This window comes from Sceloporus occidentalis, unplaced genomic scaffold (genome assembly GCF_023333645.1).
Source record: "Sceloporus occidentalis isolate IW3139 unplaced genomic scaffold, rSceOcc1.0.p SCAF_7, whole genome shotgun sequence".
Taxonomy (NCBI): Eukaryota; Metazoa; Chordata; class Lepidosauria; order Squamata; family Phrynosomatidae; genus Sceloporus; species Sceloporus occidentalis.
In genome coordinates this window covers 85,555,905-85,583,190 of record NW_028316987.1, presented here as the reverse complement: position 1 = coordinate 85,583,190, position 27,286 = coordinate 85,555,905, and the positions used below count along the sequence as shown (strand labels likewise).

Sequence of the window (27,286 nt, the reverse complement as noted above, 5' to 3'; positions counted from 1 at the left end):
GAGGGACACCATTTTACTACACTACTGTATATAATAGGACTTGAACATCCATACATTTTGGTATACACTCTGACCATATCTCTCCTTTATTGTCATCCCTTCACTGGCTCCCCTTCCGTATTCAGTATAAGCTCCTGTTGCTGACTTTTAAAGCCCTCCATGGGCTGGCGCCTCCTTATTTATCAGACCTTCTTTCTCCTCACATTCCCGCTCAGGCCCTCCGTTCTGGTAGTCAAGGTATGCTGTCTCAGCCCAGGATTTTCTCTGCCCCGTCCCGGATTCGTCCTTTCTCACTTGCTGCCCCTTACTTCTGGAACCTCCTTCCCCCACGAACTAGTTTCAAAACTGAGTTGAAGACCATCCTGGTCAGAGAAGCATGCCCAGGCACGGCATGACTATTATTTGCTATTTGACGTTTTTAATTTGTTGCCTGTTTTACTGAACCCTTTCCTCTATTGTTATGTATTATTTATATGTATTATGCTATTACTTCTTAGATTGTACGCCATGGGCAGGTTTACTCTTATTTATTTTATTGTTTGTATGTACAATACTGTGCAAATCTACAGCGCTATATAAATAAAGCATAGTAATAATAATAATAATAATAATAATAATAATAATATCCACGGAGGTCCCTGGAACCAAACAGTAGTGGTTATCAAGGAGCCACTGTACATTCTTATGCAAATGAAAGACACACTATCTTCAGAATCCTTCTAAAAATTCACATGGCAAAAATCTCTTAAATTAACAACGATCTTGTTATATAAACACAGGAATATTTTCAAAGGCAATGCTCAAACCTGAATCGCTTAAACTTATAATAATAAAGAGTGCAGGGTACCTGTTACTGCCAGATGTAATCCAGCTGTGCAGTCTATGCCAACCTGAACCATTTGGGTTGAATACATATGCTTCCATTGTGTAGTAGTGCAGAAAAAGCATGAAAAGTTGCAACAGGTAACAAAAGGTGATAGGCCAAAATTACAAACACCCTACACCATTCCCATTAACTGCAGTTTAGTCAGCCAGGTCTTAGTCACTCATGTTCTGTAGCTCTGAGGTTCTTTCTTTAGTGGGGAAGCAATACCCCAACACATACAACTAAGAACGCTGCTTGATGCCCCTTTGCTTCAAAGAAGAGATCTATTATAGTTGTGATAAACCTAAATTTCACAATTGGGAAGAAAGGCCTAGATATAGTGAAGTGATTACTATGGGGAAGGAAAAAATGGTAAGATCAGTTATATTTCCAGGGAAAATTTCCTTCCAGCCCTGTCAACTAATGTCTAAGATCATTAATGCAGAAGCAGTGCATCCTGGAAATATTTGAACAATAAATATGATGAGAGCCAAAGCCTTCTACTGGCTGAAGAGACCATCTGCTGTTTTCTTTTAGTGTATTTTTGGACCAGATAAATATTTATGGTACATGTTGGGCTGGATACTTCTAATGTGACAAATACTGGGCATGCCAGCCATTTAATGGAGTCCAAGGCCCAAAAGCACATTGCAATCACAGACTGATCATGGTTCTCTAATTGTATTAATTTCATTATTAAGCACAGAGGGAAATTCCCCTACCTGCCAACATTTCAATGAAGTGACATGGGTTGATGGAAACACGTATTGTCCTATGTTGACAAAGGACTGAAAATTAACTGACCATCAAAACTTTGCATGCTTCCTTATTCAAGGTTTTCTATTATATGTTTGGATTTTAGTTCTTAACCCACACCACCCAAAATGTATTCAGACTTCACCCATTTCAAATTTTTTACTTATCATGGACAACATTCTATTGCTATGAAACCATAACAATTATGATACAGTGACATGTTTTGTTGTAAGTTAAGCAATTGAAAGTCTTTAAAAGGATTGTATTTTACATATTATCAAAGCTGGCTGTTAAAAAGGACCTTAACGAATGTATGAAGAATGTGCTTGTGTTAGGTCTTTTCTTCTATGATTAACAGAAGAGAAAGATGGGCTGACAAGAGATCTCTACATATGCTTAACTTCTGAGCAATCACTTACATAGAGGTGGCATACACTTTTTGTATGGAACAGTCATGAATACAAATAAACACTACAACAACAACAACAACAACAACAACAACAAAAACTCAACCTGACACATTCCATTTAATTTATGTTTAATTTAAACATATTTAATTTATCAGTCACTCTCAAATTACCGAATGTGCCACTAGTATTCTTCTTTGTCTGACTCCTAAATGAAGCAGCCGTATAAACTATAACAATTGCTCCGTATTAGTGATTCCATTTTTCTCAATACAAAGTCTTAATGAAAACCAGTTTCCACAACTTCTAATTTCAAAAACATTAGTACCTGAGCTTTCTCCAGTCGAGCAGATTAGCATAGATCTTATAGGCTGACGGTTTTGACCTTCTCTCCAGCAAACTCTTGTCAAAAATAATTATGCAAATGTTTAGATCTGTTACTGATCTAAAATAAATAGAAAGCTTTGCCAAGAGGCACCTTCTTGAACCTGGCATACAAAAATGTGCTGCCAGTCTATTATAGTTTTTAATGGGGTGTTAAATATCAGCTACATGATTTCCTGTCAGTCAAACCTGCCATCATGAAAGCAGACAAATAGGAAAACCCACTTGATGGGACTTCCAGTTGCATGGCTGCTGTCATTCTGTTTCTGTGCTGTTGAATCAGGCAAAGAAATGGGCCTGAAGCAAAACATGTAATTATATATTACACTTTTGTACACTGAAAACTCCCAACCAAGAATCTTTAATTTGCAGGTTTTTCCCTGATGCAGTCTATTCTAGTTTCCCTTGCACAGTTTCATGATTAGTCATTTTTTTTACATCCTTAAACTGATGCTTGGAGATACAAAATGACTTTAATAACATACAGTATTGTAATGTGGACACTTAGCATTTTGTTCCAATAGGAGCAGCTTTATATATTTACACTGAAATTGGGAGAAACAAACTGAATTCGAATAAGCAAACATTATCAGGTAGCTTGTATTTATCTAAGCTGGGGTTTAGATGATGAGAATTCAGTGGTATTTTCTGCCCTATTCTTCACTGCAAGGTACTCTCTGGCTGTATACTATATTTGATGTTTATCTGCACCTTAAAAGGTCCCAATAACTAATTATGATAAATTGGCACTAACATCATTAGCTGTACTTGAACTATCAAAGACAGTTAGCTATTGCAGTGTTTTCTTGGCAAGTTTCTTCAGAGGGGCTTACCATTGCATCCTCTAAGGCTGAAAGAGCGTGACTTGCCCAAGGTCACCCAGTGAGTTTCTATGGCTGAGCAGGGATTCAAAAGATGCTCTCCATAGTCCAACACTCAAACCACTCCATCACGCTGGATGTCAACCCAGTGCTAAACACAATGGCAGCTCTAGTTTTCAGTAATGATAGCAAAACTGAACACATGGAATAATTTGTGAAGGCAAGAGATTTTTGGGGATATGAAAAGAAATGAAGACAAAGAAGTGAGATGAGTGGAATGACAAAGAGAGCTTGAAATGTAACAATGCAAGAGTCCCTACTGGATATGTGGAAAAATACTATCAACATTTTTCCTCCACTGTGTTATGCTTTTTAAAAATTCCTGTGCTCATACAAGTCTACAGTCATAGACTTCAACAATATTGTTCACTGCCTCCCATGCCAGCTGGGGTTGATGGGAATGGTAGTCCAGAAATATCTGGAAGTCTATGATTTCCCCAGCCAGTGCTCATCCATTTTACCCTTGCCAATGTAAACAAAGACTTTTTTTGTAGTAGTGGTAGTTTGACATTTAACAGGTACATCTAAAGTTTTATGCTGCATATTTTGATTATATGAATTTGTTTCATACATATTAGACAAATAGACAATCCAGCACACTAAGCAAGGCCTATTTCCTCTAAGCAATCAGTCCTCAAAGACCTGATGAAATGAAAGATCTTCATCTGTTTGCAGAAAGACAGCAAGGAGTATGCCAGCCTAGCCACTCTGGCAAGGGACTTTTGGAGCTTGAAAGCAGCCACCAAGGCCCTTTTGCATATCCCCACCAGATGTACCTGTGAAAGTGGTAGAAGATCTCAAAACACTGTCATGTGTTTTGTATGGCAGAATATGAACATGGCCCTGAGCCATATAGGGCTTTTCAGGTCATAACCAGCACTTTGAATTCTACCTGGAAACAGACTAGAAACCAGTGGAGCTGTTGCAATAAAGGAGTTCTGTCCTTTCTGTAGACAGCCCCCTTGAACAATCAAGCTTCAGCTCTTTGGATCAGCCCAAGTTTCTTGACTCTTTTCAAAGACAGCCCCAAACACAGTGTGTCACAGTAATTCAAACAGGATGCATCTAAAACATGGTTCACTGTGGCCAGATCTGACATCTCAAGGAATAGGTGCAGCTGGCACACAAGCCTTAACTGTGAAAATGCACTACTATCACTCTTCACATCTGAACTTCCAGGTTCAGGGTTGAATCCAGGAGTAGAGCCAAGCTGTGGACCATCCAGCACAAAGTGAATCCACATTCCCTAATCTGACTTTCCATCAACCAGGAACACCTCTGTATTGTTTAGATTAAGTTTCAGTTTATTTATGCTTTAGACTCCTGGGAAAGAGTCACCATCTCCAACAATATTATTATAATAAAAATTAAGGTTCCCATTCCTTACTGGGCTTCATAACTTTAGTGCCAATTGTTTCAGTAACAGCTTGACTGCATTAAGTTCTTTAGCTAATGACACCGAAGCTTAAAATGGGAAAATTTTATTGTGATACTACTTAAGGAATGAGGCCAAATTAGGCGCTATCACACAAAGAATTAGCAGATGTTCTCTATGCATGCTTTAAAGAGATTTTTCACTCATTTATAGCTTTATAATGTGCTTGTTATTTATCCAAAAAGTTTCAGTCATATTTCTGCAAAGACACATATTTACAGGCAAACCTCAGAAAATCCTAGCAGGTGTAAAGTGTCACAGTTTGACTGACCATAGGGCATCTCTACATATTAAAACCATAATCTCCAAATTATCTATGCATTAACACCAGGCAAAATCAAGTTATCAATCCAGTCTCCACTGTGCTGAAAACAGATCCCATCAATTTCTTTTAACTTCTGTCATATATATTGTATACTTCTGAAGGGAGAACTATACTGAAAGTTATCTCATAGTTTGCCCTAAATAGGAAGGTGATTCAGATACCCATCTGTTTTATTTTACCTGGTCTAACAGTGTTGACCCGCTCCAATTTTCCAAAACCATATTCCATATTACATGGACTTTTCTTGCTATGAACAGAGTTTGGTTATGCCCCAGACTAATCTGAAAACATCATATCTGTCTAATGTTCATTCCTACATATGCAGCGTACCCATAAATGCTGATCTGAACTCATAGCTACTATGTAAGCAATAAGTAGTTAATGCTTAACATTGCTATATGGCACTGAAAAGAAAAATGGAAATAATTTACAATATTCCATAGGCAGCTGCTGTTATAGTGAATATAAAATACAAGCATACAACATATTTCAGGTCTGTATAAATAGGAAAAAAGAAGAAATATAAAGAAAATAAATGATTGTGGCTTTAGGGTTGTTGGTGGTTTTTTTTTTTTCAAATCATTATTTTCATACACTATTCACCTTAATTATTGAGTATGCTAAGGCAATCTTAATAAGCTTATTGTTTCCTTGAAAATTCATTTGAAGAGCAGATGTCCCCAGGTGACACAAGCTTCAATTTAATATAATTTGTAGATAGAGTATTTAAGGATAGGATTCCCAAAAGTATCTGCTATATGTGGAGCAACTGCATAAGTTATAATTACACTTACAATATGTCTGTGGTATCTCTAGGACTGTCTCTCAGACTGAAATTTTGTCTTATTGACTGTAGCTAGCAATAGCTAGCGAGTAACATTTCTTTTAGACCTAATGAGGAACGAAAGGAGATAAATGCCACAAGCATTATCACAGAATGTGTAAAGCTTTGTTTACTTTTACAGTTCTCCACAAGTCTGTCTCTAATCAGTTCCTGGAAGGAAGAGAGGACATGGGGAGGATTTCCTTGGGAGATGTTTTTATGAAGTTCAGTTTTAATCTAGGAAGCTTTCTCTTCCTTTCTGATCAAGCAGCTGCAGGGGAAAGTATCTCTGAAGGTTCAGTTTTTCTGCAAGTGCCATTTAGACCCCAAAGAGTTGCAATCCAGCATACAATTTGCAGTTGGCAATATCATGCAAACAACCCATATTGGCAAGATGGTGGGGGGGTTCCTACTTAAAAATGCTGCCTTTTCCTTCTCCATCTCCTCTCCTGTTCAATATAATCAACTCAAGCTGCATCTGTGCTGCATTGGAATTAGACACCATTGCGATTAGACACCATTTTAACTGCCATGGATTGTAATTTGGTGAGATATCTAGCCTTCTCTGTCAGACAGCTCTAGCGCCACAACAAACTAAAAACCCCAGAATTCCATAGGATGGAGCCATAACAGTTAAAGCAGTGTCAGCTATCAAAGATTACAAAATTCATCCTATATGAGGAGATTATATTATTGAGATGGATAATTGGATATACCATTATATTTAAAACCAAACAAGTATTATAGCTGGAATTGCTCAAATCATTTTCCTTAAGCAGTACCCCTTCTAGAACCAGAATCACGTTCTTAGATACACTTCTATTGCACAAGACTAAAAAACAAGCAAACAAAAAACAGGATATTTCTGTATTATCTTTGTACCTCAATTACTTTATACCAGACCTGCATTATTTATCACTCACTGACTGTTTTATGAATCATAGAGTTGGAAGAGAATGCAAGGGCCATCCAGTTCAACCCCCTGTCATGCAGGAAATCTCAATCAAAGCATCCCCAACAGATGACCATCCAGCCTCTGCTTAAATACCTCTAAGGAAGGAGACTCCACCACACTCTGAGGGAGTATGTTCCACTGTCAAACAGCCCTTACTGTCAGGAGGTTCCTCCTAATGTTGAGGTGGAATCCCTTTTCCTGTAGCTTGCATCCATTGTTCCGGGCCCTAGTCTCTGGAGCAGCAGAAAACAAGCTTGCTCCCTTCAAGTATTTAAACAGGGCTATCATATCACCTCTTAACCTTCTCTTCTCCAGGCTAAACATCCCCAGCTCCCTAAGTCGTTGCTCATAGGGCATGGTTTCCAGACCCTTCACCATTTTAGTCACTCTCCTTTGGACATGCTCTAGTTTCTCAATGTCCTTTTTGAATTGTGGTGCCCAGAACTGGACACAATATTCCAGGTCAGGCCTGACCAGAGCAGAATAGAGTGGCACTATTATTTCTCTTGATCTAGACACTATACTTTTATTGATGCAGCCTAAAATTGCATTGGCCTTTTTAGCTGCCGCATCACACTGTTCACTCATGTTCAACTTGTGATCTACTTGGACTCCCAGATCCCTTTCACATGTAGTTTCATTCAGCCAGGTGTCCCCCATCCTATATCTGTGCATTTCATTTTTCCACCCTAAGTGCAATACCTTACATTTCTCCCTGTTGAAGTCCATTTTCTTAGCTGTGGCCCAGCTTTCTAGTCTATACAGGTCATTTTGAATTTTAATCCTCTCCTCTGGTGTGTTAGCTACTCCTCCTAATTTGGTGTCATCTGCAAATTTGATAAGTATGCTCCCAATTCTGTCATCCAAGTCATTGATGAAGATGTTGAATAGCACTGGGCCCAGGACAGAGCCCTGTGGGACCCCACTGGTCACTTCTCTCCAGGATGAAAAGGAGCCATTGTTGAGCACCCTTTGGGTTCGGCTGGTCAACCAATTACAAATCCATGTTACTTTGTCTAGCCCACATTTCACTAGCTTGTTTGCAAGAATGTCATGGGGAACCTTGCCAAAGGCCTTACTGAAATCTAGATATACTATATCCACAGCATTCCCTTCATCTACCAAGCTGGTAATTTTATCAAAGAAAGAGATAAGATTTGTTTGACATGACTTCTTTCTCTGAAACCCATGTTGACTTTTGTGATTATGAAATTGCCTTCTAGATGTTCACAGACTCTCTGTTGAATGATCTGCTCTAGAATCTTTCCTGGTTTAGAATGTTTTCAAATGTTCTTCTTAAGGTATTTACTGTTCTAAATGTTTACCTGCAATAATCACCTTTGTTTCACCAGTTAGATACAATAGACAAATAGATAGATAGATAGATTTTATAAATAAATACATAAACATTACCCAGAATTAAATACACTCAAATCCCATTGACTTCATTTAAGAACATCCTTAATACTTACCCCCTAAAATTAAAGTAAGATACTTTCCACACCATAGTACTTCATAATTCTGAGCCTCATAGTTGTGAATATTAATGTTGAACTATAAGAGGACGTTTTGATAGGAAACAGACATATATAGAAGGGAGGATATAAAGTGTCTAAATATGGCTCTTAGGTCAGTTTGGACCACAATTTAAAGCATGATGTTACTGCTGTGTGTCTTCAAGTTATTTCTGACTTATGACAGTCCTAAGGAGAACCTATCACAGGGTTTTCTTGTATTTTCTCAGAAGGGGTTTATCCCACTGCCTTCCTGAAGCTAAGAGAGTATGACTTGCCCAAGGTCACCCTGTGGATTTATGGCTGGATGGGGATTCAAACTCCAGACTCATAATCTAACACTCAGACCACTACATTACGCTGGCTCCTTATGCTTACACACTAACTGGCATATAGATTAGTTTAATACTACACTGGACAATCTATGCTACTTGTCACCTGGTTGTGTACCAGTTTGTGTACCATATACTATGTAATCCATTCTATACACAACTGGCACAACATCTGGAATGACATCTCCACATGTCCAAAGGAGTGTCTATCTCTCTTCTCCTTGCCCAACTGCTGCTGTGTATCTTTATATAGTTATTTCCATTTTCAAGCTACACTACACCGACAACCTTACAACCCAATAATATGCAGTTCCTAAACAGTGAGGTTTTTGTAGCACTAAAGCATCCAGCTCAATTCTTTATCAATAAGCACAAGGTTGTTACGCTCATAAGTAGGACAAAACACAGAGAGGAGAAGAAGGTATAACAAACTTTTAATTCACCAGGGAGAGCAAAAACCCCAGGGCCTAGCCCTCTCTAAACAAGTAGTATTCTAAGCACAACCTCTAGTAGGGAAAACAATTTACAATCAAGGCTAGACTGCAAAATGACTATGTTTTGCCATGGCTCCTTTAGAGCAGGACTGTAAGTTGTCTATCTACAGTGCTTACCATTTTGGGGTCATGGGAATTGGCAAATTAATTTCACAGCACAAAACACATTTATAGCCTAATGCAAACTCAAGAAAGAAAGCCTTAATTGTAATAATACCCCTTTTGTGATACTGAAATTATACTAGTTGGAAGTCACTGATGTCAAATATTCATTTAAGAACAGTAGGTTTCCCCTCTTTCAGACACAACATTGAGGACCCTCACTATGTAATCCCGACTTCATTCTCCATTTAATTCAGTTCTTTTACAAACAAGCAAGTGTCAGACTATTTTAATTGAATGAGAGATGTTACACTTAAGTTTTCCATTTACGCTACCACTCCTTCCAATGTCTGTTTCATTAAATGCCAATCTTCTAATGAAAAGAGGCATTCCTTTTGTTGTGGTCTGTCTTTCTAAATTCAATGGTGGGTGGAGGAAAGTTAGTATTGGTCAATAAGGATTCTTACCTGCTGCTTTGGCAACATCAGCTGTGGTGACATTGAGGGCATTTGAGTGCACTTTGAAGGTCACAGCTGGCCCCAGCATGCTACAAAAAATTATTTAAAACAAGGCATTGGTAACCAAGAAACACACCATACAAGACATATGCAAGGACAATCTCTTCTCTTCACTGTGCTTTCTTAGGTACAGCTACAGATTTATAAATCATTTTAAATCTCTCATTTGCAGAATTGGGATGCATATCCATTTAATTACAAATGAAGAATGGAATGGGACACATTTGGTGCAATTTGCATTCATTTATAAATGCTGAGAATAGAGACAAATGCAGACAAATAGGTCGGTTTTGGTTTATCTCACTTCACTTGTTGTTGTTTTTTAATAATCTCAAGTTACTTCTGTTGAGTTTATAAAGAAATGTATATATCTTGTGTACATTCTTATAAAAAAGGATCCAAAGAAAGTACTAAACCATCTGATATAGATACTGTAAAATCAACTGGCATAGCAGTTTCCAGGATAGAAAGGATTGTATTGTAAGTATTTACTGTTGTTGTTGTTGTTGTTGTGTGCCTTCAAGTCATTTCCAACATATGGTGACCCTAAAGCGAAACTATCATGGGGTTTTCTTGGCAAGAGTTGTTCAGAGAAGATTTGCAATTGCTTTTCCTTGAGGCTGAGAGCTGTGACTTGCCCAAGGTCACCCAGTGGGTTTCATGGCTGAATGGGGAAATGAACCCTGATCTCCAGGGTCACAGTCCAAAACTTAAACCACTACACAATTCCTTCTTTGCAGGCCATCTACTATTATATTAAACAGCCAATCTTACACCAGTTAAGGACTAGATCAGAAACGTGACGACTCTGAACCAGAGGTCTATGCCTCAAACATGTGTTTTAGCTGCAGCTAATATTATTTCTGCATAATTTATTTCAATACAGTGGTTATCAACCCCAAAATAGTCAATTTTTTGGTTATTATTTCCTGCAACTGAAAACCACTAATAGAAAAACCTCCATGGTTAGGCAAAGTGTGACAACCACTTCAGGGAGGCAGAACCTAGTAAACAACAAGGGCAGACTCCATGCTATTGTGTTGTTTTATTCAGATTGTATAGCCTCATAATTATTAGCGTAAATATGATTATTGGTGCCACCTCATCTAGTCTCATCTAGGTATTGAAGAAAAACAGCTATATAATCATATTCAATATGCCACTCATTTGCAATCCCTTTTCTAATGTTACCTGTTATCTGCATAGTAAAAATGGGGAAAGGGACTGAAAGGGAGCAAAAGTTGCATCTCACACATTGCCCTGTTTAGAAAAGGCAGAATTCTAGAAACAAAATTGTCATCTTGGCTAAAAAGGGTTGATATGGGCAGCAGGAAGAAATATGCCATTAGACTAGACTAGACTAGACTAGAATTGATACAATTCAGCAGGGCACATCTTGCATCCTTATACAGCCCTTTTATCCAAAGTATGTGAGACAGAAGGTCCTTCAATTCCAAACAAATACAGATTACAGAGGCTGTGATGTTTTGATTTAAAATACTTTGGTATGTACATGATTCAGGAATTGTAAGTCGGCAATCCTGACCAGGAAGCTTGAGCAACTGATGGCTAAACATTTTAACTCTACTTCATCATGAGTTCTGCCAATCAGTCCCTATTATATACCACCATGCAAATTTAAATTTTCACTGGATGTGTTGGGAAGCAATTGTTTTTTGAAAAGCAATTCATAATTTTCCAGCAAAAAACACTACAATTTTTTAAAAGAAGTAATCTCAGTTCCTTCTGTGAATAAACATTTCAGTAAAAAAAATATACCAGCGGTGGGGAAATTGGGCCATTATGAATAAGAAAAATATAACAGAACAAAATGAAATGCATTAAATGAAAACAAGAACTATTTTAACAGTATTATCTTTTGGAGAAATTCTGTCACTTCAGTATTGGGCACAATACCTTGTGTACTATTAGCAGTATTGGCACATAGATGTTAAACAGCAATGTTCGTTATTTACATCTTGTCCTTCAGCCAAGGATCTCAGAATGGCAATTTAAACCTTACAATCACCCTTTGAGTTCATTTAAGCTGGGTGCAGATTGGAGATTTAGGATACATTTCCACTGTCAAAACAAGCTTGTGATCAGTCTTATACTAATTCTAGCACTAGTAGCTTTTAAACGATGATTATAAAAAATGTAAATGACAAAAAAAAGACGTAGAAAAAGTGCTCCCTTTCCTAGAATTTGCAAGAAAGATCTTTATGTTGGTGGCATTATCATGTGAGACCCTGTTCTGCTACTCAGGCTACCACTCATCTGTGAAATCTGGCTAATATTAACCACAATTGTTTTGACACAGCTCTTAAATACTAACTCCCACTGAAGGGCATACTAGTGTTTATGACCCAGTGCATTTCATTGCAAACAAACTGATCTCATATATCATCCATGATCTGGCTCTTTAGTAAAGAGTGTAACCTCCATTGGGGCAGATTACATCACATACTAATCCAACAAATTGTACAGATGAAAAACAGGTCATAAATATAAAACTACAGAGTCCAGCTGGTCAAATGAATCAAAGCACCCAAGAAGCATTGCTACATATTTGCTATGACACGTAAAATATCTTAATCATATCTGAGAATTAGATTGTACCATTAGATGTAGTCACACACACACGCACTTTCAATAAACCTCTTTTTCATAGATTGACTTCAATTTAACAAGATAAAGTACTCAGTTTAGCAAGGTAAATACTCCAAATCTACATAGAGGTGATTATACATAGCAAAGATAAAAATACAGTAATTATTACTATTCAAAATGCTGTGTTTAATTATCAACTAAAGAGTTTCCTTCGAATATATCCCTCCCACTTCACCCCTTGAATTTCTGCTGAGGTTTTGGTGAAAAAAAATTATATATTTCTTTGAAATTTCATTATTTATAGATTATCATTCAGAGTTAACCCTTCTACGCCAACTCATATCATGTGAAAACACAGAAAGTTTGTAGTCATAAAATTATGATGTAAAATACATCATGTTACATTAGTCATATCTAAATTTTATTTGTTTGATTGTTTATGGGATTATATCCCCACCTTCCTCCCAAAATGGGATTCAAGGAGGCTAATTGTAATGTCAAGAATGGTTGCCCCCCCCCCTTTTTTTTTTTTTTTAGTCCTCAGGGACATGTCAAGGCACACCATCAAAAACCAAAACCAAAAAAAGTAAATACACTCTGCTCTCCATATTCATAGGGCAAACCTGGGTTGTCCCCAATGGAGACGTGTGCACATGGCCGTGCCACCATTAGGAACAGCCTTCATTGTCCCCAATGGTAGCAGGTGCACGTCATTAGGAACAACCAGTTCCATTGTTGCTAACAGTGGCGCAGCCATATGCACATGCCACCATTGGAGACAATGGCAGCTGTAATGGCAGTGTGCCCACATACACATGCTGGCTATGTGTTTGTGCAATGGTGTACATGCATGGTGGACAGGTGTCATAAAAATTGCATGGTGCAGCTTGACACCATGTGGTGTGGACAGATTGTGGGTGTTTGGTCCACCTTGGGAGAGGCAGACAGCAGGATTTCGACCTGCTTTCAAAAAATGCAGAATCAAACTGCATTTGCCTGCCTTTACTTCTGTCTAGAGATGGGGAAAGAAGTTTAACTAAATTAATGTTCGGCTCCAAACAAATTGTTCCAGCCTCATCAAACCTTTTGAAGCATTTAACCCACTGGATTGCAGAGGGGTAGAAAGCAGAATAGGAAGGATGGCTGAAGCCAAGAGAGAGGGATGTAATTGAGCAGAACTTTTCATTTAATTATCCAAGTGCCTAGCATTGTGTAAGAACAATAAACGTATTTCTTCACTTGCTCTCCAGTCTCAGCTCCTGCTGTCCAGGTGTACCATCATGTGTGATTTAGAATGCAGATCACACAACTTTGTAAATCACAGGTAGAGTTCATATCTTGAGGCTTGGTACTCATATTTTTCCATCCATTATATAGACAGGGGTGGATCCAGGCAGCAGGGATATGATAGAAGGGTAAACATCAATGCTATTCTTGTGATTCTAATTGCCTGAAAGGCTGAATAGGGCCCTCATATCTGTGGTATCTCTTATTAAAGGGCATTGATATGTCTGTTTATCAGATGTAAATGAATTTCTCTTGAAGAAACATACCTTCACTAGCATAATATTTTTTAAAAGGTTAAACCAAAATGTATGTTATTTCATCCCCTCAGCATTCTAATTGTGTATAATTAATTTAGTTTTAGATCTACATAGTGATTAAAATTTTGACTCCTGAGAAACTCTGTTTTTCTGCTCACCTGAAACAACATGGATGTGGAAACTTGTGGGCCATCTCGAAAAAGATTGGGAATAGCCAATGTAGGAAGGCAGAAATCTGTGGGGAACGGTAGAAATTTGGTGCTTGCTATGCTATCTTATGGAGGCAGAGAAAACCCGTTTATTGGAAGTGGGACTACAAGAATGTAAGATATCGATTTACAAGTCAGACACTATTTAATATGAGATATGAAAGAAGTGATTTCTTTTAACTATGTTGACTACCACTTGGGCAAATGCCAAAGAATAAGGCTATAATGTACACATACATTTTTAATAATTGCTCTTTGTTGTTGTGTGCTTTCACATCATTTCCTACTTAAGGCAACCCTACCTATCATGGGGTTTTCTTTACAAGTTTCTTCAGAGGAGGTTTGCCATTGCCATCCTCTGAGGCTGACAGTAGGTTTCCACAGCCAAGCTAGGATTCAAACCCTGGTCTCCAGAGTCATAGTCCAGTGCTCTCAAACCACTACACCAAGTGTCTCTAAATTTGTGTTTTGTCCCTTATTCGAATCAGCATTCCTCTTTCTTTCTAAAAGTTTGTTTCTATTTTTATTGTTAGATTGGTTAGACTCATCTTTACAAGGTCACCTTTTATGCTGAGAGATCACCCTGAAATATGTTTCAACTCCCAAACAACTATACAGTACATTATTAATGAGTAACTGCAGCATACCCAAATAGTAAAAGCTTCAGCTGAGATCTAGCTAGAAGCCACATTTTAGTTCTTTAAATTGCATGTTGGGTTACATAAACTGGTTTCACACCATTACATGGCATAGAATCTGCACCTGAGCTGATAATTTCTTGAGGATGTTCACCTTTGCAACTAACATATGCCCTATGTCATAATCTATCAGCATGATGAAGTGGAAACAGCAAGTATCACATCACTGTTTAGGTTCTGGGTGGGTGGGTTTTATTAAATGGATGATTGGGTTTTTCATGTGACACCAATATAACAGAACAGCCACAGTTAGAAGCTTTAAAATTCTGTTTAAGACACGGTTGCAGACATGCTGATTCACATACATGCACCTCTGTCTCAAATGATCAAGCAGGCATGATAAAAGCTACTTATAAAAGTATAAGCTACTTTGCTCTGTCCTTCACCAGACCAAACCAGATCATCTCTATATGATTTTCATTCCAATCCTAAATGCAATTACTTCAATGCAGTGGGCCCTTTGTATCTGCTTCGGTTTGGTTCCAGGACCCCCTGTGGATATCAAAATCAGGGGATGCTCAAGTCCCATTAAATATAATGGATAATAAAATGGTGTCCCTTAAATAAAATGGCAAAATCCAGCTATACAGTGCTATAAAAATAAACAACAACAACAACAACAATAAAATCCATGTTTGCTTTTTTGAATTAATATTTGTTTTGAATATTTTCAAGCCATATGTTATTGGGACTGTTCATTGGCTTTATGTACGCTTTGGAATAATTTGCCTCATGGGGGATATCATTTCTTTCATAAATTATTACACATCTCAGAAAATAAAATAAGGTTCCACACATGTTCTGTGTAATGAGTCACATTAGCATTTTTAAACTAGAATCTCATAAACACTAAAACTCTGGAGGCCGTGCTCTTTAATTCAAAATATGAGGAAAGGGATGTTATTACATGTTTATGATAGATTTAGATGCAAGAGATACCATAAACTTTAGATTACCAGGTGATCTTAAGTAAGTCACTTTCACTGACTCTCTGCTCCCTCACCAGCAAGCTAGGGATAACAGTTGACCTTGTCTGGGTTTGGTGTATGGGTTTATGAAAAAACAAAATGGAACATCAGCAGCTATGGTTCTATATTTGACAAAAATATACAGATTATTATCAGCAATTCTCAGAAAGTTATAAAACAGAAATGTTACTGTATCTCGTGGCACGTCGCTTAACATGTTTACAATATACATACATTCTGAATACAACCTAGTCTGAGGGTGAATCCAGACACATTTACAAAGACAAGAAAGTCCCAAATTTTGCTTCTGTCCTTTCTGGTTTTATTTTAGAGATCCATAGAGGTTTTGTTTGTCCCAGAATATTTTCTGTCAGTGCCTGGTATGATTGAAGACCTTTTTATACTAGCTCAGGTCAGTTTAATTAAACCCAGTGTGAAACAGGAAAGAACATGAAAAAAGCTGGGACTTCTCCATCAGTCTGGATGCACCTACTGTTACCCATGCTTTGTTTAGAATAGGATTTTAGAATCTTTGGTCCTCTGGATATTTTGGATATCAGTTCCCAGAAGCCACAGCAACATGTAAGGGATTGTGAGAGTTGTAGTCTGAATCACTGTTGTTTTTTGTTGGTGTGCTTTCAAGTGGTTTCCGACTCTGACAACCCTAAGGCAAACCTGTCATGAGGTTTTCTTGGCAAGATTTGTGCCACTGCCTTCCCCTGAGGTTGAGAGCATGTGACTTGCCCAGTGGGTTTCATGGCTGAGCTGGGAAACAAACCGGTCTCCAGAGCTGTACTCCAACACTCAAAGGGAAAGTCAAATACCTCCTACCCTAGAACATCAGGGGCATGGCTACTGTAAATGGCTACAGAATGGTGACCAGGACCAGTTATACAAGGCTCTCTTGGTGAGGACACAAGAGAAAGCATCCTCACTGGCTGCTCCCACCCTCGGGAACTCTATCCAGTGAGAGGCTAGGCTTGCCTCCTCCCTGTTCTCCTCTTGCCAGGAGGCAAAAACTTTTCTTTTTAAGCAGGGTTTTTATATGTAAATGCACCCAGGGAAGCATCTTATTGGGGTGTTTGCTTTTGTATGTTTTCAATGATATTATATTTTGTTATATTAATTTAATGTTTTAATTGTGTTTTAAAAAACTGTACTGATTCCAATTTAATTGTTATGGCAACCCATTATTATTATTATTATTATTATTATTATTATTATTTACAGATTCTTGAGATTCACAGTTTATGGAGAGGCTCTTAGAATTCTCAGCCAGAAAGCTCCAATTCCTCACCAAACTACAAACCCCACAATGCAGCCATGGCAGTTAACATGAAATCATAGTGCTGCAATTGTGTAGTGTGAAAGACCCTCTGGATACACGAAAGAGCAGCTGCCTTCATACAAGTCTGCCTAGCAGTGGAGGTAATAAATGGAGGGACTTCTCCAGGTGCCTTTGCTCCTTGTTGAGGCAGGAGACAAGCAAAAGAAGGGACTCTTCTGATACCCGCAATTATGGAACTCCCTCTCAGATGACATCGGCCTGCTAGCTCCCAGGCATCAAGCCCCAACAAATCCATTCTATTCACTATGGATTCTCTGGATAATTAAATCTGATTTGTTAGGTGGGTTCGATTTGTCTCTTGTTTCATTTTGCTTTGCTTTTTCAAGCTGCTTTTCATTGAGCTTTTCAAAATCCTGTTCTTTTCTCTCTTTTTTGCATACTTGTGTAAAATGGTGTGTGTGAGATTTCTTAAAAAGTCAATACTTTGTAAACTACCTTGAATATCAATGAGGGAGAAAAGTGGTACATCCACTCTGTCAAATATTTTTTTAATTACTCTGGTTTTGCTTATACTATAAGCATTTTAATATGATATATCAATTTTTCCAGCATCACCTTATCCCAAAAACTAAGATATAGGATTCACCTTCAGGCTAAATACAGGACGATCAAACCATACAGCCATTTCAGTTATGCAGTCTCACCACACTCATTTTTATAGAATCATTGATTTGGAGGAAACCTCAAGGGCTATCCAGTCAAATCCCATTCTACCATGCAGGAATACATAATTAAACCACGCCCAACAGATGACCATCCAGCCTCTGTTTAAAAACCTCCAAAGAAGGAGACCTTATCGCACTGTCAATCAGCTCTTACTGTGAAGGAAGTTCTTCCTAATGTTGAGGTGGAATCTCTTTTCCTGTAGTTTGAATCCATTGTAAACCGCTTTGATCACCGGAAAAGCGGTATATAAATAAAGCTTTATTATTATTATTATTATTATTATTATTATTATTATTATTTATTGCTCTGGTCCTATTCTCTGGAACTGCAGAAAACACACTTGCTCCATCTTCAGTATGACATGCTTTCAAATATTTAAATATGGGTATCATATCACCTCTTAACCTTTTCTTTTCCAGGCTAAAAATACAAAACTCCCTAAGTTGCTCCTCATAGGGCATGGTTTCCAGACATGCTCCAGTTGTCAACATCCTTTTTCAATTATGGTGCTCAGAACTGGATGCAGTATTCCAGGTGAGGCCTGACCCAAGCAGAATGGAGTGGAACTATTATCTCCCTCAATCTAGACACTATGAAGTTTATCGCACCGGGTTCTCGGCCCGGCCCAGCAGGAAACGGAAATGAGTGGGGGACGGATTTTACCGCACACACCCGTCCCTCACTCGTTCTGTTCCCCCTCTCTTCCCTGCCCCTTCCGTTCCAGAGGGGACGCTTTTTGAGAACTGTTCAGAACAGTTCTCAAAAATTTCCCCCTCTGGAACGGATTAAGAACGGAAGAGAGGGGGAACGGAACGAATGAGGGACGGATGCGTGCGGTAAAATCCGTCCCCCACTCGTTCCACACTCATCCCTACTCCTTCCGTTCCGTTCTCAGAATGCGTGGAAGGAACGCAGTGCGATAAAGTTCTATATTTCTATTGAAGCAGCCTAGAATCACTTTTTTAGCTGCCGCATCACATTGTTGACTCATGTTCAACTTGTGGTCCACTAGGACTCCTAGATCCCTTTCACATGTTGTCTTGTCAGGTCAGGTGTCCCACAACCTGTATCTGTGCATTTCATTTTTTTCTGCCTAACTGTAGTATTTTGTTGAAATTCATTTTGTTTTGGCCCAGCTTTCTAATCTACAGTGTGTCCGCATCATACGCAAGTGCCTTTTATGCGGCTTTCAGTTTACGCTGAAAACTTGTGATGGAAGTTTCAGTGGCACTCGCGCCCATGGCGCAGGCACCATACCATGAATCATGCACAAGCCCCATTATTTTCAATGGGGCTCCAGCATACACGCTATTTGCCTTATGCGGAGAAGTCCGGAACGGATCCCTGCGTAAGGCAAGGGCGCACTGTATTGAGGTCATTTTTAATTTTGATCCTCTCCTCTGAGGTATTAGTTTGCCATCCTAATTTGGTGTAATTTGCAAATTTCATAAGCATGCCCTCTATTCCTTCATCCATGTCACTGATAAAGATACTGAATATCACTGGGCCCAGGACAGAACCCTGTGGAACCCCACTGATCTCTTCTCTCCAGGGTGCCAATGGTGAGCACCCTTTAGGTTCAGCCGGTCAACCAATTACAAATCCATCTAACAGTAGCATTGTCTAGCCCGCCTATTACTAGTTTGCTTGTATAAATATCAAGGGGGGCTTTGGTGAAGGTCTTACTGAAATCAAGATATGTTACATCCACAGCATTCCCTTCATCTACCAAGGTATCAATTCTATCAAAAAGAGATAAGATTAGTCTGCCATGACTTGTTTTTGAGAAACCCATGTTGACTTGTTGTGATTCCTTTCTAAATGCTTACAGACTGCTCTAAAAATTTTCCTGCTATTGATGTCAGGCTAACTGGGTTATAATTGTTTCCCCCCCACACTTTTTTTTTTTAAGATGGGGACCACATTTAACTTCTACTTTGTTGTATGATATTAAGCATTGTCAAAGGACATATACTTAGATTGTAAGCCTGAGGGCAGGGAACCGTCTAATTAAAAAGATTGTATGTACAGCGCTGTGTAAATTTACAGTGCTTTATAAATAAAAGTTAATAATAATAATAATAATAATAATAATAATAATAATATACTAGACAAAATTCAAATCAGGATCCCCTAGTTGCTAAAATAGTGGGTGAGAACTCAGACACTACTGCTGCCCTGTTCTAGATATTTTGGACATTGGGATTCTTATGATCCCACTGGCTGAGGATAATAAAACCTATTATAGTCAACTAATAATAGTCAGACTTATTGGGAGCACACCAAATGGGGACAGACAGTATACTCTACCATACAATACAAAGTAGAATAGAATGAGTCTACTCGAAATGCTTGTTTTATAGAGACAAACTGCTTAGACGTTTATACAATCTTTCTGTTATGTAGTCTCATAGGACTTGATTTATTTCACAGTTTTATTTTGGGATGCAGAATAGAATGCACCATAAAAACAAACCTATGAAAGTAAGATCAAGCAAAATAATAAACATCTAGCACATTGCACTTGGGTATACCTCAGTTTGAATTGTTATATAAAAATTCATCATATGAAGATTGGAGGATGAAAATGCTAGAAGAACAAAAACATTGTTATGCATTTTAGAGCATAAGCCTACTAACAACATACCTAGTCACCGACTCTCCATTCCTATAATAATGGTTCAACAATCAATCACCGGAAGCCACAGACACTTACAAGTGGATTATAAAATCAAACCTGTCATCTTTTTATGTCTGCCCATAATTATATCACCATGTTAATATCCTTTTAATGGTCCCTAATGATGTAATACAAAATAATAGAATTTGTTTCACAGCTATGTAACTATTAACAAATCAGATTAATCATAACTAGTACCTTCATAAAAGATCCACAAAATAGCTGCTCCTGACAACTCAAACCTTTATTTTCATCATCTTAATTTTATTTATTTCCCAAATACGCACATATTCCATAGAACAAATGTCACATATGTCATGGAAGCTTGAGACTAACTTCAGCACAACTTTCTATAGCATATTATATATATCATAGCCAAAAGAAAAGTTAATCCTATGCTTGAAGTAAATCCCACTGGTATTATACTCAGATATGTCTGTATAAAATTGCAGCCGTAGGCTTCCAAGCCATATTTTACGTCATATATGATTAAGAACCAAAGGAAAAGCATATTACATCACTGCTACAATAACATAAAAACCAGATATATAATAACTGTCAAACACCAAAAAGATGACATTTTTTCCAAGCGAAGCAGCTATATATTCCCAGTATTTGCTGGCTGTCCTAAAATGGCAGAATGATAATGGATGATACTTTTGATGGACCTCTTCAAAAGTAATATATTGTACACCCTGACTAGGAGACCTACCCGGAAAACAAATCACATTGAGTGCATTTACCTGACCCTGAAGGCTAGGGACAGTCTGGGGATTCTGTTGGTCTACCATCCACCCCTTTGCCCAACAGACTCTCTGGCTGAGCTGACACAGCTGATCTCGGAGCTGGTGTTGGAGTCTCCCAGGCTTCTTGTCCTGGGGGATCTCAACATCCCCTTCAAGTCCAGCTCATTACATCTAACAGCTGCAGCTCAGGAGTTCATGACTTCCATGACAGCCATGGGCCTGTTCCAGTTGGTCTCAGGGCCAACACACTGTGCTGGTAATACACTTGATGTGGTTTTTAGGACAGATCAGGAACAGCCGTGGGCAGAGGTGATTCAGACCTCTGCTCTGTCATGGACAACCACTTCCTGGTCAAGGTGGGACTGAAGGCCACTACCCAGATGCCCCTCAGGGCTGGAGGACCTATTAAAATGGTCTGCCCTCGAAGGCTGGTGGATCCCAAAAGGTTCCAAGAGGCCCTAGAGGGTAAATTTGAGCTAATTAAATTCCCCTAATTCGATCCTTCCGAACAATATGTTTTATTCTTGTATACTGTTGTTGTTGCTCGACTGTAATCCCACTTCGATCCACCTGGGAGAGGCGGGAAAATACAAATATTTTTTTTATTATTATTATTATTTATTGAATTTGAATACGATTTCACTGAACTCTTTTCTCCCTCACAATCATGGCAAAATTCAGCTTTTGGTTTCCCCCTGCTTTTAATTCCTTTGTTTTCCTCAGCGCTAGTATTTTTCAATTATTATACATGGCCTGATCACCATATGTTCAGTGTTACAAGTGCATAGGGCCATTTTCCCATACAGTGGAAACCACAGAAAAACAGAATTTGTGACTACACAGAAGGCTGTATATACTTAAGAGCTATGCAAACTTTACCATGAACACTTAGGTATGAGGAGAAGGGCCACAGCATGTGGTCCCACTCCTCATGCCCTGCCAAACGTTCTGTGTGACATCAAAAAGACTTTCTCTTCTTTTAATAATAATAATAATAATAATATGTTTTATTTATAGACCGCTATTCCGCGATGATCATAGCGGTGTACAGTAAAATCGTTAATACAATAAAAATACAGTTAAAGGAGGGAGAAGTCTCATCCTTCAGGCAGTCCAAGATGTTGCTGGGTCTGCCTGATGGCTCCCTCTGAGGCCAAGATGACAGTTGAGGAGGGAGGGGCCTCTTCCTTCAGGCAGTCCAAGATGTTGCTGGTCTGCCTGATGGCTCCCTCTGAGGCCAAGATGACAGTTGAGGAGGGAGGGGCCTCTTCCTTCAGGCAGTCCAAGATGTTGCTGGGTCTGCCTGATGGCTCCCTCTGAGGCCGAGATGACAGTTGAGGAGGGAGGGGCCTCTTCCTTCAGGCAGTCCAAGATGTTGCTGGGTCTGCCTGATCGCTCCCTCTGAGGCCGAGATGACAGTTGAGGAGGGAGGGGCCTCTTCCTTCAGGCAGTCCAAGATGTTGCTGGGTCTGCCTGATCGCTCCCTCTGAGGCCGAGATGACAGTTGAGGAGGGAGGGGCCTCTTCCTTCAGACAGTCCCTGATGTTGCTGGGTCTGCCTGATGGCTCCCTCTGAGGCCGAGATGACAGTTGAGGAGGGAGGGGCCTCTTCCTTCAGGCAGTCCCTGATGTTGCTGGTCTGCCTGATGGCTCCCTCTGAGGCCGAGATGACAGTTGAGGAGGGAGGGGCCTCTTCCTTCAGGCAGTCCAAGATGTTGCTGGGTCTGCCTGATCGCTCCCTCTGAGGCCGAGATGACAGTTGAGGAGGGAGGGGCCTCTTCCTTCAGACAGTCCCTGATGTTGCTGGGTCTGCCTGATGGCTCCCTCTGAGGCCGAGATGACAGTTGAGGAGGGAGGGGCCTCTTCCTTCAGGCAGTCCCTGATGTTGCTGGTCTGCCTGATGGCTCCCTCTGAGGCCGAGATGACAGTTGAGGAGGGAGGGGCCTCTTCCTTCAGGCAGTCCAAGATGTTGCTGGTCTGCCTGATGGCTCCCTCTGAGGCCGAGATGACAGTTGAGGAGGGAGGGGCCTCTTCCTTCAGGCAGTCCAAGATGTTGCTGGGTCTGCCTGATGGCTCCCTCTGAGGCCGAGATGACAGTTGAGGAGGGAGGGGCCTCTTCCTTCAGGCAGTCCAAGATGTTGCTGGGTCTGCCTGATGGCTCCCTCTGAGGCCGAGATGACAGTTGAGGAGGGAGGGGCCTCTTCCTTCAGGCAGTCCCTGATGTTGCTGGTCTGCCTGATGGCTCCCTCTGAGGCCGAGATGACAGTTGAGGAGGGAGGGGCCTCTTCCTTCAGGCAGTCCAAGATGTTGCTGGTCTGCCTGATGGCTCCCTCTGAGGCCGAGATGACAGTTGAGGAGGGAGGGGCCTCTTCCTTCAGGCAGTCCAAGATGTTGCTGGGTCTGCCTGATGGCTCCCTCTCTTGTTATTCTCTTGACTGTATAAAATGTATTGGCATATATCTTCAGCTGTAACCAATCTCAAATTTATTTTCATCTTTAACTAATCTCAAATTTAGTATATGCAATCTATTTCTTTACTAATAGCTGACAAAAATGCACATTTGAAGCATATGATGAGACTAGCATTTCACGACCAATACAGCAGACATATGCCTTTGGGAAGCTCGGAAGCAGAAGGGCATGCTGGAACTTGTAATCAAATAAATATACTGTCTCTAAATAGCGAGTTTCATTTTTTAAATTATCACAGCTAATGGATCTTGATAGATTTGTGTTAGCCTTTTTAAAGCCATCGAATTCCCTACAATCAACTTCCTTTGATGACTCTCCTTGTATTATAGGAGTGGGAGAAACACTTCTCTTGTTACACCAATTACAATATTATAAAACTATTCAGAATAATTGCATCGTTGCAATTTGATTTTTGTCTCCCCTGTCAAAAAATATGGCGTTTGGTGTTGAAGCAAATAAAAAATTACAGTGCAATTAATATAAAGCTTGAATTCTGTGCACATACTTGATATCAGCAAAGGCTGTCATCTGGAGCTTCAGAAGAACCGCAACTTCCCTGATTAACTCCAAACCCTTTTCTTCAGTGAGAGGGCTGTTGAAAGAAAGCAAGACAACATAGCATTACGAAAATGGAACTCATCAATACAAGAGAGGCTAAAAGTCCCCAAAGAGTTATCACCTTGGTCTGTTAGGTAGTTTGAAAGCCAAACCTTACAGTATTCCTGTCACATAGTGATTGTGATATCGAGGGAAATGGGATCAGGTGCTTCCCCAGGCATGATGAATCACCTGAATTTTCCAGCAATAAGACAAACAATAAGGTGTAAATGGAATTGTTAGGAAGTGTAATGGGCCCAATGATGCAGGGACCAGTTCATCTTGGTTCTCAATAAAAGAGTAATGCAGTTTTAAAAGAAGAGAAAGAAAGAATAGGGATAGGAAAACAGCAAGATGGGACTAGAGATAAACAACAGAAGCTGCAATATTCTATCAGTTCTTAAGATAAATTCTTTCTCAGAAAATAGAGTAAAAAAAGATGTAAATTCAAGAACAGCAGCACTATCTTTACTATCCTACAAAGCTGATATGTCTCTGTGTGTGCATGTGTGTTGGTCAACAAACCTGCCTTCAGATCTTGAGAAAAATATGTATTTCATTATATTTTAACTAAAAAATATGGTTGCAATAACTTACCATTTTAGAAACCAGTTATAAAGTTATAGTTATAGAATTCTAGTTTTAAAGCTCTAGGTTAACACTTGAAAGGGTCTGGATTATTAGAAAGCTCTCTCTCTCTCACACACACACACACTCACACACACACACACACACACACACACACACACAGAGTGTCAGAAATTGTATGAATGGGGTGCCTGGAAAAAAATACTGTTTGCATTACAAATCCCAGAATCAGCCCATCTAGAATAGCCAATAGCCATTTTTTGCAGTGGTCATACCAAGTGGAGGATTCCATGATTCATAGTCCAAAAAGTAATTTTTCTGAACTTTGCATGAAGAGCAGGATAAATTTCATGCCTGTCAATACAATCATAGACTGTCGCCTAAGTAGATTTGTTGGCATTTACCACTGTTTATTTAACAAACAGTGACATAAATGTTGACATCCCTAAAAATTTGATTGAGATTGTCATTGTTCATCAAGTTTTTGACATTTAATCCCATAGTAATTACATATATGTTTACTTGTCTTTACAGTACACATACAGATATAGTCAACTATATGTTGTTCCCATTGAATTGTTGGCCACATTCGACTGTTATAAAATAATATTTTATCATGCAGGCATTTTTGGAAAAATAAGACAAAGATGTGTTAGAATTAGCTCACAAAAAACTATTTTGACTTTTTGCAGTTTGGATGAGAAGGTATTTTATGCAATTAACTCAAAGCAGCCCTCAGGAAGTTAAAATGTATAACCTCTCCACCCACAGAAAGCATTATATTCAGAGTTAGCTATCAAAATTTAGTGGATCAAAATCAAGGATTCTATTTAATAAACCAAAATAGCATAGTATAAATTAAAATAACACTCTTATATACCACTCAAGTAAATAACCCATCAGTAGGTTGAAGTCAAGCTAACTTTTTAAAAAATTGTCTCCAGCTACTCTTTTTTTAAAAAAAAAAATTATTGCAATGCAAGATATCTGATCAGTTTGTTACAATGAGCACAACATATGTATCATCATCAGGGTGTATGGTTTGCATATTGTGTGTAAAAGTACTGCTCTTAACACTGAGTTTAAAGCACCTTTCAAGAATGTACATAGTCCCTGAAGGCACGTCTCTCTCTCTATTAGGATCTTCCATTTGGTGACAGCTAGGAGAGCATCATTCTTGATTCCTTCCAAATCTCATACAATCCCTACCCTAAAGAATTCAAGGGACACTATTTCGTATATCCAGAAGGCACCCTCCTGACACTGTCATTTCAATATATTCTCCCCGCAACAGGGTAATACAATGATATTGCCATGTTTAAAAAAATAAAAAGGAATTTTAGTGTTTCTGGATGGGGGCGGGGGAGGATGCTGTTCCTGGGTTATTCATTAAAAAGCTGTCCTTGAATCTCAGGGCTTAGCAGTGGGTAGAACTCTGTTTCTTCACAAGTCGCTATGAAAGCAGGCTGTCACCGTGACTATGGGGCTTGTGTGTTAATTAGATCCTTCACTCCTGAGGACAGTGGTTCAAATGTGCAGGAGATGATAGGTGCCAGAAATTGGAGTGAGCTTTCTTTCTTTTTTTTAACACTGTAATATTATTTTTACCCAGAGGTGCAGGGAAAGTCATACAATATGTTGTTGGCATTTCCTTGCTATCATTTGTGCGCATAAAACTATAATATTTCTGCAGGCTACAAAATCAAAAGTGAATGTCAAAATGAGTTGCAAAGGCAATGGTGGTAAGGCTGATCAGAGCGTTTTGGAGCTAATATCCAGCAGCGTTACAAACACCCCCAGGTAAGCAAGAGGAAGAGAAGAATACAATACGGTATTGCAATTTGCCTACCCTTAATTACGCTAATGGAATACGGGTAAGTACAAAATGAAGACAGGCGCGCACAGACCAATATACACACCTCGCTAGGAAAACCATAAATAAGGAACTCAGTCTGACATCAGCAACATCCTAGAACTGGTACTTTTAGAAACCAAACAGAAACAATTTTCCATTATCTTCTTTGATACCATCAATTAACATGTTTTGCTGCTCACAGCCACAGTACAATCACTGTTCATTTTTGTCTCCTTGAAATGAACATTACCTGTTCGTAGAAAGAGAGCACATCTGACGTATCAGTGTTCAGGACCCTAAAAGTATTATATGGGAAGTGTAAGCTGGAAAATAAATTCTAACAGGCACAAAAAGAGCTATTTTAGCTATGCCTACTAGGTTCTGTTTTTTCTTCAGGACAGCAAACACATATATGTGTTCACAAACATACCTATGCCTCACAATCTGGTTTTGAATCTCCCCTTACTTTCAAAAATATTTGCTCCTGTAACATCAGATCTCTGGATATGGATTTC

At 39.1% G+C, this 27,286-nt stretch overlaps 1 protein-coding gene across 3 annotated transcripts in view; it reads right to left on the bottom strand.

The window, feature by feature from the left end:
- Positions 1-27,286, bottom strand: part of PTPRN2 (protein tyrosine phosphatase receptor type N2) — a 651,730-nt gene that overhangs the window by 394,330 nt on the left and 230,114 nt on the right. For all 3 annotated transcript variants that reach the window (XR_016281968.1, XM_089533554.1, XM_089533553.1), the window contains exons 10-11: positions 24,237-24,323; positions 9,741-9,820 (exon numbers count right to left, since the gene is read on the bottom strand). Coding sequence is in view for 2 of the 3 variants with exons in the window: in XM_089533554.1 (XP_089389680.1) it covers positions 9,741-9,820; positions 24,237-24,323 (167 nt within the window). In the remaining variant the exon portion in view is untranslated. The remainder of the gene's footprint in view (positions 1-9,740; positions 9,821-24,236; positions 24,324-27,286) is intronic.